The 15,084-nt window shown below is 38.5% G+C and overlaps 1 protein-coding gene across 8 annotated transcripts; it reads right to left on the reverse strand.

Moving 5' to 3' along the window:
- Window positions 1–65: 65 nt before the first annotated feature.
- Window positions 66–14,819, reverse strand: LOC128262358 (embryonic polarity protein dorsal). Of its 8 annotated transcripts, none has more exons than XM_052996557.1 (10): window positions 14,672–14,817; window positions 13,757–13,826; window positions 6,082–6,468; window positions 5,605–5,783; window positions 5,147–5,541; window positions 5,000–5,078; window positions 2,432–2,539; window positions 1,214–1,276; window positions 595–1,163; window positions 66–510 (listed from the first exon to the last, which is right to left on the reverse strand). In XM_052996557.1, the coding sequence occupies exons 3-10, from the start codon at window positions 6,447–6,449 to the stop codon at window positions 226–228; spliced, it is 2,046 nt and encodes a 681-aa protein (XP_052852517.1). In that variant the 5' UTR covers window positions 6,450–6,468; window positions 13,757–13,826; window positions 14,672–14,817; the 3' UTR covers window positions 66–225. The 8 variants fall into 8 exon arrangements, 7 of the variants coding, with proteins under 7 accessions (XP_052852517.1, XP_052852518.1, XP_052852512.1 ...); XM_052996558.1 differs by having other exon boundaries at window positions 67–510; window positions 595–1,142; window positions 14,672–14,816; XR_008268340.1 differs by lacking the exons at window positions 66–510; window positions 595–1,163 and having other exon boundaries at window positions 1,236–1,276; window positions 2,432–5,078; window positions 14,672–14,819.
- Window positions 14,820–15,084: the final 265 nt, after the last annotated feature.

Below are 15,084 nucleotides of genomic sequence, written 5' to 3' on the forward strand. Positions count from 1 at the left end.
GTTTCAAAACCAAAAAATCTACTCAACTGTTTACTGCTAAAACGATTATTTATTCATATATAAAAAACCTTAGTTCCTACAAAACACACATATTACATTTTGCCTTAAGACTAGGTATTACGACGACCAGGTCGATAAGGCTTAATTCTACATCATCATCATCATCATTATACTGCCTCCGCTGTTTGCTTGCTCTATTTGTAATGGGTTCGATTCAGTTAGGTATTACGTTGATATAGATAGGTTTGATATCTGCAGATCTTCCGAGTTGAGGCGCAGTATTTGCTGATCCTCTGAGTTTATGCGCACCAATTGCTCGCTATCGAAACTAAGCAGATTGCTGATCGTTGGACCATTATCTGCTTGATTGCCGGCGTTATTATCATTATGTATTGTGCCGTTGTTGGGATTGTTGTTGCTGGGCGCATTGTTGTTGTATTGATGCATGGGCGGGGCATGTTGCTGGTGTTGCTGTAGTTGCTGCTGCTGTTGCAGCGCCAGCTGATTTTGCTGTAATGAAAAAAAAAATATATATATATATAGTTAAGAGAAGTTTTAAAGATAGAATTTTAAGAATACTCTTTGCAAACCCACCAGATGATTTGCAGTTAGGTTCCACTGCAGATTGCTGCCGTTGCCAGGACCTCCACCCGATGTCAGCAGGTTTTGCATGGTGAAGGGATTGTTGAGATTGCTGTTGCCAATGTTGTCGTTGGCAGGTGTTGCTCCTGTCGCAGTTGTTGGTCCTGCGGCTACAGCTGTCGCTGAGAATTTGCTTTCCCAGTTATTGCCGGCGGCATTACCGAATGGATTGGTATGAAATTGCAAAGCCTGTTGCTGTTGATGTTGCTGCAGTTGCTGGTGTTGCTGTTGCTGCTGGTGTTGCTGATGTTGCTGCTGTGCAAGGACCTGCTGGGCGAACGGATTGTAGTTGCTGCCCAGGTCTGTTGCCCCATATTGCTGTTGCTGTTGCTGCTGCTGTTGCTGTGGGTGGTTGGGCGACATCAGTTGCTGCTGGCCGTTGTTGTAGGGCGAGGGAGTACTGTTGTGGTTGTAGTTGCTCGACGGCGACAACGGCTGCGGCGAGGGGGTGAGCTCAGGGGGTGCTCGGTAAGAAAGGCCAAAGGGCTGTGGTGAGGTATCTACAGGATGATGAAATTCCTCTTTATTATATTTCCTAAGGATGCTACAATTTCATAGCTTAAGCACTCACCTCTTGGTTCAGTTTTGATAGGCGGTATGTTCTGTACATTCCAGCAATTCATGTTAGTTTGTCCTAAAACAGAAAAACATAACAATAATATTGTATACGAAAATTAGAACTAATAAAAAACTTAAATTAAATAATTATTTCAACAACAAAAGTTAGTTAGCTATATAATGTTGATGTTAAAACGTGTTAAATATTAATAAAGTAAAATAACAGACGAGAAATGCAGCAAATAATAAAAGCTTAACATTTAAGGCTTAAAAGACATATTCGCTAATAAAAAGTTTGGGAAAACTAAAAACGTTTTAAAGGATTTTCAAAATATTATTACAGAAATAAACACTTAGATCAATGCTTACACCTTTTGGTAAATTATAATTAACTTTTAAACTAAACTTTTTAAAAAAGGATATATATTTGCTGTAATGTACAACAAACTATTAAGCATCTCATGCAACAAAACAGAAAAAGAAAGGAAACGAAACCAAAAACTTAATAAATGCAGCTAAAATTTGTTAAGTCCTGATTAAAACTTACTCAGAAATATTTAAAAGCTTCTTTGCTGTTGATACCCTACAGAACAACTTACTTCAACCTACAGAAATTTCCTTTTGAATAAAAAACCTTTGCAATAATTTTTATTTTTCTTTTCATTTCAACTTTTTTTGTTTTTCTTTTATTAAGCTACAATATTTTATACAAAATATGTTTACCAAACTTTAAATTTTTCATTATATAAAAATATCAAATATTCTTCGCATGTAAACGAGTAGAAAAGCGACAAAAATGTTTCATGTTGATTTCAAATCAATCTCTTATTTTTGACTATAATTTCGACTATAGATGTAAATCAATATATATAAATATAATAGGGACTTCTTCCCCTATAGCTTTTCTCTTTGTGTATTTGGGTAAGTGTGGGTGTTAGTGTGTGCCTTGAGTGAGTGCTTTCTAATAGTTGCTAGGAGAGTCTATTCGATTAATACATCATCGGAGGTGATGATTTGTTAATTTAAGTCTTTGGTATACCGCAAAAACATCAAATACGAAGATATTTGATTTGGTAGGATTCAGTTAGATGGCTGGCATCTCAAAACAAAGTACCCAAGTGTTTCCAAACACACAAGGGAAAAAGTCGACTCAAAGCCGACGAGAGACACAATATAGGAGATAGAGGAGACCGACACCAGTTTAAATAGGAAATGTCAACAGTCAACTTACTGCCATCCTGGTGGTCGTTCTGCAATTTCTGTTTCTGCTGCTGCTGGAGCAGCAGGTGCATTGGATCACCGCCAGTCTTCTGACGTTTCCGCCTCAAGTGCGCTGGATCTATAAGACAAAAATCACACACACACGTGTTGTACATTTAATCGGTTTTTTTTTTTCGGGTTTCAATTTAAACAATATTCGATTCCGTTTGCAGGAAAATCGTACTCTACTCTGAAAATTGAGTGATTTCGCTTAAATACAATAAGATAGGTAGGGCCCCTTAAATGGGCCACCTGGACAATAACAAATCTGGTTCGAGCCCTTCCGTGGGCTCTTTTGTCTAGTATCGCTTACAAAAATATTCGGGGATACTTTTAGCACAATTATCAAATATAAAAACAAATACAAATTCTTGACGGCTCTGAAGAGGATTCGCTTCAGATGCCCTCACACAATTGGACAATTTGTGGCATCAGAGTTTATGGAAACACATTTTCCATTTCCCTCTGGCTAGCAGCCAATCTGCTTCGTTTTTTACGTTTCGTTGGAGGAGGATTGCCCTCGGTTCGTTTTGCCTATTAACAATGTTGTTTTAACCAAAAATTTAGAGCCCATTTGCTGCCGCCAAGCGTCGGGCCACCTCATCGGGTGTCAGGATCTCGCCCGCATCCACGGGAGCATAATAGGCGGAGGTCTCATCAAATTCACTGGCCGCCGCAAGTGGCGGAATACTCGTGTACAGGGCAAAGTGCTCGGCCTCGGTTAAATCCAAATTGGGATCTAGCTGGACGTTGAAGTGCCCCTCAATGGAGCTGACCAAATTGTGCAGACTCTGGCGATCGGCAATGGCCACCAGTTCCATTCCGCCCTCGCTAATTGGTATTTCAGCCAGCTGCAAAGCGGACGCAGTGCGTCTGTCCAGTCCAGCGCCCACCGAAATCGTGCTGGACTGCGAGTAGCCCTCGTTCCGATTCTGCTGCGGCAAACTGTTGGCACTGTCACCCTTCAGGGGTATGTGCACCACATCGGCATTGAGGTAGGCGGGTCTCTTTCCGGAAACACTGCTCACACTCCGGCCCACTGGTTTGCCCAACCTGGAGCCCGGCTTCTTGGCCTTCACCGGACTGGACTTGGCCATCTGTGGTGGTGGTGGACTGGAGATGAACGGGGCTGCCGACTTGGAGGAGCGCAGAGAGGCCCGCATCGGATCCTGCATGTTAAAGTGACCGATGCTGGGCTCCCGACTATTCGCCTTGGAATCTGCCAGCAGGGAGCTGTTCTCCTGACCCTGGGCCAAATCCGGTTTGCTCTTGCGTCGCGAGAAGAGTTTCGAAAAGAATCCCGGTTTCTTCTGCCGCGGCAGGGTATTGAAATTCGGATTCTTGGGACTGGGAGCTGGGGGAAGTCGCTTGTTGAGCGGAGACTCAACTGTGGCTGGCCTGGCCTGTACCGTATTGGCCTCGATGGAACGATTCTCGGCATTGCTGTCCTGCTTGCGAATCCTCTTCGGCGGCAAGGGCGGCAGTTTCTCCTCCTCGGGGGGAAATGGAACCGTCAAAATTGCAGGCGGCACGGGAGGAGCTGGCCGGAATATAGTCTCTGGCTTTTTGGCCTGTGAGTTCACCTCCACGGGATCATAGTGCTGATGGGCATCTTCGGGAGCGCATTGCGACATGGGCGGCGTTGGTGGCATTATATCGTCCATGGGTATGACAACGGGATTCTTGAAGGCAATCTGCAGGCTGGTGTAGGTGGCAGCATCATCGAAGCTGTCCTCCACCTGCAACGGTGCTCTTCCCCCAATTGCGGCCAACTCATTTTGAATCGTATTATTGTACGTATCACGCTGCACTTTGAAATCCGTGTAAATCTCATCCAGCTCGGCCACTGTCTCCAGCAGTTCGTCGAGCGTCTTATCTGCCCGGGAAATTTCAAGGGCCGAGTCCAGAACATCTACCTCAGCAGTGTTACTTGGCTCATGAGCTTGCTGTTCGATCTCACTGGACTTCATCCACTCGGTGATCTTATCGTTGGCCGTCAAGGGCCGTGGCTCCAGGTGGTGGCCCAGCTCCAATTGCTCCAGCTCCCGCACCTTCTCATCGATGATGGTGTCGATCTCCTTTTCCTGCTCGGATCGCAGACGGTGGGCATCCGCGTCTGCCTGGGCATCCGCCGCCTCCATGTCCTCGGGAATATGATCCGAGGTGTGATCGGTCAATTGATCTGAGGTCTGATCTAAAGATTGCTGTACTGGCGGGGATTGCTCCTGCTGCATAGGTTCATCCAGTTGAAAAGATTGCTCCTGCTGTTGCACGGATTCCTCATGCTCTAAATATTGCTCTTGCTGTAAAGATTGCTCTTGTTCAAAAACTGGTTCCTCTTGCTGAGACTCCTCTTGATTAAAGTCCACATTCAAAGGTAGCTCGTGTTGCACCCCTATTTTCGGTGTATCCAAATCGATGACCTCAATCGTGGGCGCCTGCGTTTCCCGCTTGACGTCCAACCTGAGGATCTGCTGAAAGAGATCTTCGTCCGGCTTCCGTTTGAGGTGCCGATGAAGGTTCCAGAACGTATGTTTACCTGAATCCAATGGCACGTATTCGAAGGGCAGGGCCTCGCTGGTGACTCCATCGGATGGACGACGCAGTTGGATGAAGACCTGGATGAAATGGCAATGGCAAGACTTAGTTTTGGTTCCGCACCTGTGAGGGCTAAACAATTCCTCACCTTGGCGGGCTCTGTGATGTCCAGAGTGTGATAGCGCGGCGTCTTAAACGTAATGGCAGTCTGCTTGTGCACATCGGTGTGCTGAAAGTCACCGAATGCCTCCCAAACGGTCTGGCCGTTCTTCTCCTCAAAGAATCGCACGGAGATGTCCTCCTTGGCCACCTTCTCGCAGAGCAGAATGATCTGCGTATTCCCGAGGACAGTGGCCGAGCAGCTGCACAGCCGGCAGATGACCAGGTCGGACATGGCCTTCTTGTCGAAAATTGGCTCGGACACCACCGGTGGCAGGGGCGATGTGAAACGGCCCTTCTGCTCACTCTCCATGAATACTTGAAAGCACAGACGCACCGAGTTCAAGTCAATGCTCGAGGGTTGGAAACGATGCGAGAAGCCAGCTGGTGGTAGAAAAAAAACTTTTGTTATTTTCAATTGATTAAATAGCTTGTAATTTCACCTACTCTTGAACGGATCCACGCGGATCTCTTCGCGCGCCTTGAGCGCCAACTCAATATCCTTTTTCTTGACACACTGAATTCCCAAATTACTAAACACGGCCCGCATTGTCTCACTATTGATCTCCAGTGTGCAGACGCCCTTCTTGCAGCCCTCCTTGCCCACCAGATTGTGAGGATGAGGACTGAAATGAATGGGAAATACATTTTCTTTAGTACAAGGCCGTTGAAATTGAAAATGAATGTCTTAAAAATATTATTAAATATAACTAGTTTTGAGACAAAAAATTAGGGAATGAAAAGTAACGAATCAACAGTATTCCATTAAATGATATTTTAAGAAACAATGTATAAATAAAAACAAAGAAATTTTGAGTAAAAGAAAATAGTTGCTAGATTTTTCATTTTGTTTTTGTATTAATTTAAAAGAAAAAAATTTATTTTAATGATAAAGAACCTTTTTTACAACGAAAATAAACTCACCGGTATGGCGTATCCTTGGTGACACAGGAGACGACAACCACGGCGCGTCCCTTGTAGCCCACAATCTCGATAGTCGGATAGGTCTTGTTCTCCTGCGTGGAGTTAACGCCGGGAATGGAACCTGCCGAGCGACCCTCGCATTCGTAGCGGAATCGCAGGGCCTTTCCGGCCGGCTGTTCGGTGATCTTCACATACGGTTTCTTTCTCACATTTTTCGTGGACTGTGACAATTGCTGCTGCTGCTGCTGCTGCTGTTGCTGTTGTTGCTGCTGCTGCTGGGCTGGCAGTCCGTTGTAATTGAGGCTCTGTTGGCCATCAGCCGCTGGGCCCGGCCCAGAAGCGGCTACGTTGTTCTGGTTGGGAAACATTGCGTGGCCAAGATATTAACTGCAAATTTTGGGAAAAAAACATAAGATTGTATTTTAAAAATAAGAATTTTAAATGTAAGAAACAAAGATTTCGATCCCGATAAAAACAATTTTTTTTTTTAATTAAAGACTTAAATTATAACCCGTAAACCATTATATAAGCCTAATTTTAACAAAAATATAACTAAAAACTTATATAATTAAGATTTTTTGAAAAACCAAATAAATAATTAATGAAGAATTAAATAAATAATTGACTTTTGTTTAATATTTACACAGTCTGAATATATATTTCAACATTTTGATTCCCGTATTTATAATTGGCTAATAAGAACAAAATGTCGAAACTGATTGAGCGAGTGCATACATATGCTTTCGTATTGAGATAATGCACTGAAATAGACTCTTTTTTCTTACATTTTCTGCACCTTTTTTGATTTAAAGTTATGGCCAATAGCAAACGAAAAACAATTCCTTGGCAAGCAAATCGAAGGCCCCCAGACAAAGCCAGACGATGACGGTGCTGATCAAAATAAAACCTCAGACTCGTGTAGTTGCTCGAATTGTTAGCTGCCAAAGTAATCGGCTAAATGGGTGAGTAAGATTCTCCTGACCACTGGCTATGACGACGTGAACCGTGGAGCGTCTGGCAGAAAACTGAAGACCTCAAAAACTCTCCTACAGACCGATCACAATCCATTTAGCCGCTCTTCTTTTCTGTGTGGGTGGTCATTTTTGTATACATTGGACAGCATCATTAATTGCACTATTTAGGGGTCATTGGGCGTAATGTATATTTTCATAATTTTCACCGGGATCTAATACAGCTGCAACTTGGGCGATGCTTTTGTTTTCCTTTTTTTTTTTGCCGGGTCCGGCCCCGGTCTGGTCCGGTATAGTCCGGCTAAAGCTCCGGACGCCTTGTTTAAAAATAAAAATTTGCGTAACGCGGCCACAAAGCGACAAAAACTCTGCCTCCCATATATCGGGTAGTATATAGGTGGCCGTATATATAAATCGCCTCGCAGACTGGCCTCCCCGGAGATGGGAGAGCTTATAATTTTTTTTTGTTTTGGCGAGTTTGGAGCAATCCAAACAAAACATTTTTATCAATGATGGCGCGCATTGTCAACGTTTCGTTTGCTGATCATTCAAATACGTATCAAGGTAGAAGATATAGACGAAGACTAAGTAGCTGTATGACCTCAGAGTTTATTCTATGATCGTGTCTAGACATCGGTCTGCCGTGGGTAAAATACGTCAATGGCTGACAAAACTAATGCCCATGCATTGGTCTGATCTCAACCAATCTGATCGGTGGTGGGGGTAACAAGCGGAAGCTAGAAAACGTGTGCCAATTTTATTTTTGTAAGATATATAAAATCCATAAGGGAAGAAAACAACAAAAAATACCTTTATAATAGAGCTGTTAAATGTCGATCAATTACTTTCTTAGAGTTGAGTAGATTTTTTTAGCAAAATTACTTTAAAACTACAGCATGTTTTATTTTACAAAACCAATAACAAATTCCAAAAATATATAATATCATTTTTTTATAAGGAATTCAGTTTTATTTGATATAGTCAGATTTTCTTTATAATTATGAGCTTTTCTTAGAATCGTGCGATACGGCTTAATTTATATACTCATCGGCTGCTTGTTCTTTAAAATGAACTTATAGATTTATTTATTCAAACAAAAGGAAAGTATGACTGAAAACAGCGGATCTGTTATAATATATCAGAACTTTATAGCGACTGAACTAATTAGCTTGTATGAATATATCTTTTAGTATTTGCACAAATTTTTGTAACTAAGCTTTCAATAAATACTAATTTACTTTGTTTCAAAGAAATGTTTATCGGATTGTTTTAAACATTTGCTATAACTTATCGAAACAAATAGACAAAACCCATATGTTTTTATTTCTTGAGTAACTCGATTTCCCGATCAAAGTTTTCGCAGCTGCCAAAGTCTTTTTGTGCGTCAACTAGAAATATTTCGATTATAAATCATGTCCAATGGGACAACATTCATAATTTAATTAAAGAAAACACAAATGAAAGGACAGAACAGTACAATAACCTTTGAAGCTGCTCAAAAAATATAACAAATCAAAAGTGATTCCCACGTGCTGTCATTCTGCAATACAAATTTAAAAGAAATTTACGTTTGTGGTTTGATAAACAATTGTTGAGACTCTAAAACCCTAAATCAAATTCTCCGTGATGCACAGAAAATTGGGAAAGAATTACGTCATGAAATAATTTAAATTTGGCAAATATGAAAAGCTAGTTGGACAAATGCCAACATATGTAATACAAATGCATTTTAGTGACTACATATATATATTACCCACACGTATTTATATTGATAGAGAATTGAACGATAAATCACCTTTCACTTATCACGGCCAAACTTTGATGGAAAATGGTTCACCACACAGATAAAGTTGGATTTATTCGGATATTTAATAGGTTCTATTATTGAATCAATTATAATATTGACAAGAGAAGTATTTGAATTTGGTTCTTTATTAAGCGCACACCGTACCAACTTTTCTGTAGTTCGTCGCTTTGGTCTTGAACTGTCTATATATTTCGTATCTATAGGTATTATCGAGAGAAATTTTTCTCTTGTTGACGGAACCGACAAATACACACTAGGCAAACGTCTTGAGTACTCGCCTAATGTCTGAACACTGAACCGAGCAAAATGTTTTTCAGAAAAAACACAGAATTCTTTATGCACGCCTGCCCAGCAAAAGTTTTGTCGTCGAGCTTTCTGCTATTTGTATTTTTCTTAATATTTTAAAAATGTATTTTCTTTAAAATTTTGTCTTATAGGTACAATGTACACACGTATGTATGTACGTATATTTTTATCATGTCATGTATTTATTGCTTTTGCTTTCAAGGAATTTTCTCTTTCGCCGTGGCATTTGTCCCAATTTTTCAGGAAAATATCAAGAAATTTGTTCGTTTCCCTCATTCGTAGCATATATGTATGTACTAAGAGAATTGAAATTAAAACTTAATTACCTATGTCAATAAACTTTTACTGGCAATTGCATAAACAATTTGAATTGATTGAGATCGTACACGTGTTTTATTGATTTATGACAAATTGACTAATATGTGAATAAAAAGTATTATTTTGTGTTACAATGTAAAATGTAAAAATAAATTCACAATGTATTAGATCACAATTAAGCACCTTCAAATTATATAATATAAAAACAATTTTAAAACTTTTCATCACACAAAATATACGAACTACGGATAATATGCAAAGAAAGCATTAAAAACCAATGCTAGATCATAAAAAGCATCAACTAATGACCAAATGCACAAAAATCGATTCAAAATATTCAACCAAAACATATTTATGTATATATCGCACTTAACACTATTCTATTTATTGAACCCTGTTAGTCTGAGTCACCTTTTATAGAAGGGAAAAAACGCAAGTCCCACAAAATATGCCTAATCTAAGCAAAAGATGCAAAGGTATCTTAAAATTACCATAAATTGCATCAACAGAGGATTGTTTGTTTTTGCAGTGAATATAAACACATTATTCAAGTACATTTGTATGCATCGAGTATATATAGTAGGCATATGGCTTTAGGCTTTAGGTTATATTGGCATTTCCGTTTCAAAATCCACGGCGAAAAAACTTGCCACTTGTCACCGTTCAATCCTTCTCGAGTATTTGGCGCCAGATCAGAAAGCTCTCTAATGAGTTGCTAGAACCCAATTATACGGTCTATGCTGGGTAGAGGATATATAGGGTGTATACCTTTGCCAAAATGAATGGATGCATTATATTTGTACCAACAGATTTTTAATAACAAAATATCTCAATTTTGACTGGCCCGCGAATTTCCACGAAACACACATGAGTCACAACGCAAATAGGTATATAGATCGAAATATTTCAGGAATTCGCTCGTGTGCCACCCACTGTTGGTCAAAATCATTCACTAACTACGTGACTTTCTCATTGAGAATGTAGAAAACAGAACGGGAATAGGTCAGTTACCCTTGAAGATACAATAACAATATTTGAGGATATCAAAACACAGGAATTTCCCACAATTGCAGTCGATTAACCAATTGAATATGTCATCTAGGGGTAAAACAAAAAACTCTCCGATTTTTCAGGCACTATTAAATCATCCAGAGTTAAAGTGAGATTATAACCATTCGCAGGCAACCAAATTTGCTACCGTTTAAGCCCATCAGATGGAACCTGGAAGCCGTAACATTCAGACTGATAGTGCTCAGGTGGTGGCGTATAAATACCGAAAACAATACTGAAAGATAACCAAAAGTATGATAAGAAATATAAAAATAGAACTGAATGAATGGTAATATAGTTTGTCGAACTTTTTTTTTAGGAAAATAATATGGGAAACTCAAGAAACTTTTATAAAACTAATAACTTCTAGCAGGTAATATCTTCCATACGTCTTTCAGCTCTAAAAAATTCCACTTGATAAATTGTTACCGTAAAAACCCAATGATCATTAAAATAGTTTTTGCAGCAATAAAATTGACTTAACTTTGACTTCTTTTAGTGAAAAATAAAAATGTAAATAAACAATACAAAATAAAAACATTTCGCTACGATCATTTAATATGCTAATTTTATGCAATTTCCAATAGCGAAGACACACAGAAAAAAGTTCTTTTGGCGCCAGCACCACAAATTAAGATTAGGATCAACATCAAAGCAGCAGAAGCAGCCCAAAAATTCCTCAAAAAAACGGGTTCCGCACAACCTCTAGACAGACAAATGTTTTTTAACGATCGTTGGCGTCAAGCAATTTACAGCTCAAATAAAAATAAATAGCTGATATGCTGACAAATCGCTGGAACAAGTTCCAAATAGTTTTTAAACTAATAAAAAATAATTTGTTTTATGCTTCTACACAAGATTGTATTTTAATTCTCATTCGATTCTAGCCTTAATTCTAGTCTTTAAGTTTTAAAGTTCTTAGGAGTATTAACATTTTTGTACCTGTACCAACTTGGCAAACAACTTTATCAAAAATAATTGTAGGAATAAAATTAACTGTTTCATTAATCATTAAATACTTGCTAAAGATTTTTTTATTTATATTGTAATTCATCTAGTTTTCTACAAACTTGCATATAATATTTTTAAATTTGTTTAAATAAAAAAAAGAAAACCAAATGCAAATCAAAAATTCTTTGTATTTTAATGTTCTGCCTTTATTTTGATTTGGTTTTAAATAATTGTTTAAAAAACGCACCTACAGAAAGGCTGAAACTTACAAACACACGAAAATGTGTGCAAGGCAAAAATTATGTCTAGTTAAATTAACAAAACCTGTACTTCAAGATAGTTTTATAAGCTGCAATACTATATAAAGAGTTGGACGTTAACAGGCACATGTGACACTTTCCAAAAACTCATATCTTATCCATCACTCCAATTATAATGTTACGCTTTCATTTCAAATGGTTTTAAATTATTTTTTTTTTTATAAATTCAGAATCCCTATTGATTGATGATTTGCATAGAGGGCCTTACCCACCGCCGGATCGTATCAATCATGACCTGGGCTTAGCATACGGGGAAACTACCACTACGGAATATCATCTATTGACTTGGCCTTAGATCTCTGTCAGCACACAAATTTCCACTCGAGCTTTGTATACCTCAGACGATTTGCTAAATACGATGGCGAATTTAGCGCTTTGTTTTTCTTTCGCCCGACACTCTCGATATTATGAGTCAGTAGCCGGTTTGCATTTATCTTGGCTGCAGTTTTCGAAATTACTCCGCATTAGCTAAAAGCCTTTACTCATAATTACCTGCGAATTAAACCAAGGGCCAGTTAACACATGACTTATTTCTTTAACTTTTTGGGCACATTCATAAAATACAATGACTGCTCTTTTTTGCTTAAAAATTGTGCTTTCACGATTTACTATTTAAACACGACAGAAAAATACCGAACCGTAAATTTTGAATTGTAAATAATAAAAATAAAAATAATAATATTTCAACGCGAGCACGACCGTAAGCGCATCGAGTCGATCTTAGAATGAAACAATTGAAAACCTCTCCGGCGTATTTGAGTAGTCGCCACATACGGTACACAAAAAAAAAAAAAAACAAATGCAAGGGGCAAAAGCTTTTCCCCGAGCACCACCCCTTCGGACACCGCCCCCCCCTCCAGCGCCCACGTGCTCGTAAGAAACTTTCATTTGTAGCGACGACGAAAAAGCCACTGCGACTGCGCTGCCATGTACACAGGTGTTTTGGCTATATTATTTAAGTTTATCGTTTGCATTCACCGTAGATTATTTAATACGCAGGTGAATAATTGCCACCCAAATGTTTGGATGTACACTGTAAATAGCATTAATAGCAACTTTAGTTGAATATTTTTTAACTTGTTTTGTTTAGTTTTAAGATATATATACATAGATGTAGCCAGTAACCAATGTTTTGGCGAATAAATAAACTATTTTGAAGTAGTCTAATGTTGTATTTACAATTAATAATGAGACGCATTTTTGATAGGAAATTTTTACAAGCAAAAGAAATATTGGAAATTGATAAGGTTGTTATGCGGGCTTAAACCTTGTAAGGTTATGTTTGATAAAAACGAAAAACCCGACATGACTCAAAGGCACTGTTTTACAAATTTTAAAATTTGTACACTATCGTGTTTTATTGGTGAATCAATCTGACAAAATACATTACACATTGCCATTTAATGATCATTTATTAATGTACAAATATTTTTAAAGAACACAAACAGCCACTTACAATCAATATTAAAACTTGTTCATAATTTTAAATTATAATAAATATATCAGAAATACTGGTCACTATGTTATTATTTTTTTATATATATTTTTTAATCATTCTTTAAAAGTGTGAGTAATGGTTAAAAAATCTCAGTCCTTTAAAATATTTGTTTTTCATATTTATTTGCTAACAAAAATATTTCGGAATACGAAGACTCTAATTTATTAAAACATTTGATACCTCTAGGGGTAAAAGTAAACAATATTGTATTTATAAAAACTTCTTATTAATTGTAGAAAACATAAATTATATTTGATCATGTAATATTTAAAAATAAGGTTTAGCATAGATTTGTTTCTGATGAAACTTTTAATTACCTAAGATTATTACTTAAATACAAATATCGAGACCCTTCTCGAAGATCTCAAAGATTGGGATTTTCAACCGTACTTATTAAAATCGTACTATCAAAGTTTACAATCAATAAATAAAGCTAGGCTCTACGGGGACTCACCCAAGTCAAGGAGTGATCTGGAAACTGGCTATATGCATTGATGACTCGAATTGCTAATAATAAAAGACGCCTGAAATTTAACGCGAATCAATTAGTACACTTGTGGTTTGTATTCATTTTGTTTTGTGTTATTTGGAAAATGGTGCCGTTATGTAAATTAGTTAAAAGCGAGACGAGCAAACTGAGCCATTTATTTATAGTTGAACAAATGACATTTTTAATGTTAATGTTAACACACAGTCACACACAGAAACCGGTTTACTTATTATTTATACATATATAAATAATGTTTTCTTCTCTTTCTTTCTGATTCTGATTCTTCTTTTCTTTTCTTTTTAACTTTTTGCGCGCGCACAAAGTGTGTGCGATAATATCGATAATGACAACAAAAGCAACAAATGGGGGAGAACAGTTTGAACAGACTCTAATGAAAGGTTTAAAAATCGAAGACCGACGAAAGAGAGAGTGGGCAGAGCGACAAAGAGAGGGAGAGAGTGAGTGGGGGAGCGTGACGTCTTTTGTATTTAGGGAATTCCGGGCTTTATGCTTATGCGATCATTGCTAAGATTTTGTTTTTGTTTCTCGGTTTTTAAATTTGGTTATTTGTTATCCTGCTCTCTACTTCTCTCTCTGCCATTTTATTTCTTTTTTTTTTGGTAATTCTCGCGATGTCTCTGGTTAAATTGTCGATGTGCCGTGTAATCTAATCGGGAAACCATCAATTTTTAATCGAAATTATCAATACGTGCGCCGTGTTTTTTTCCCCCGTTACAAATGTAAGTCTCTTTTTTGTGTCACTCGTAATACCAAAGCAAGTGAAACTTGCTTGGCTCAATTCAATTTATGCGTTTTTATGCAGCTCTTTAACTTTTTGGTTTTTATTTTATTCACTGGTATTTAAACCTGCCTTCGCACCTCGGGAGAGCGCCAGAGAGCGAAAGCTCCAAAGCACAGCGAAAAGGTAAATAAGGCCCGGAGTGGGGATAAGACCCACGTAACACACGCGCACAAGTACACAACCGATCTCGACGCGCGCGCTTTGAAGACTAGCTAACCAGATAACCCTTTCGGTTTCGGTCTACGACGCTGAAAATACCGCAGAAGTCGCAGAGCTTTCTGCGGAGTTGGTTGCTTATTTTTTACTCAGTGAAGATCCAATTTAAGCTCGGACAGAAGAGAGGACAGCCCCAAAGCCCGATCAGCGGAGAGCGAAATGGGAGTTGTGGAGAGCAATTACACTCATCAGCTGTGGCTGTGCTGAGTCACGTAGCGGGCTTACTTCGGAAAAGCTTCACACAGGGTTATAGCTGGAATTCACTGGGGGGGAG

The sequence above is a fragment of the Drosophila gunungcola genome, unplaced genomic scaffold, assembly GCF_025200985.1.
Source record: "Drosophila gunungcola strain Sukarami unplaced genomic scaffold, Dgunungcola_SK_2 000001F, whole genome shotgun sequence".
NCBI lineage: Eukaryota > Metazoa > Arthropoda > Insecta > Diptera > Drosophilidae > Drosophila > Drosophila gunungcola.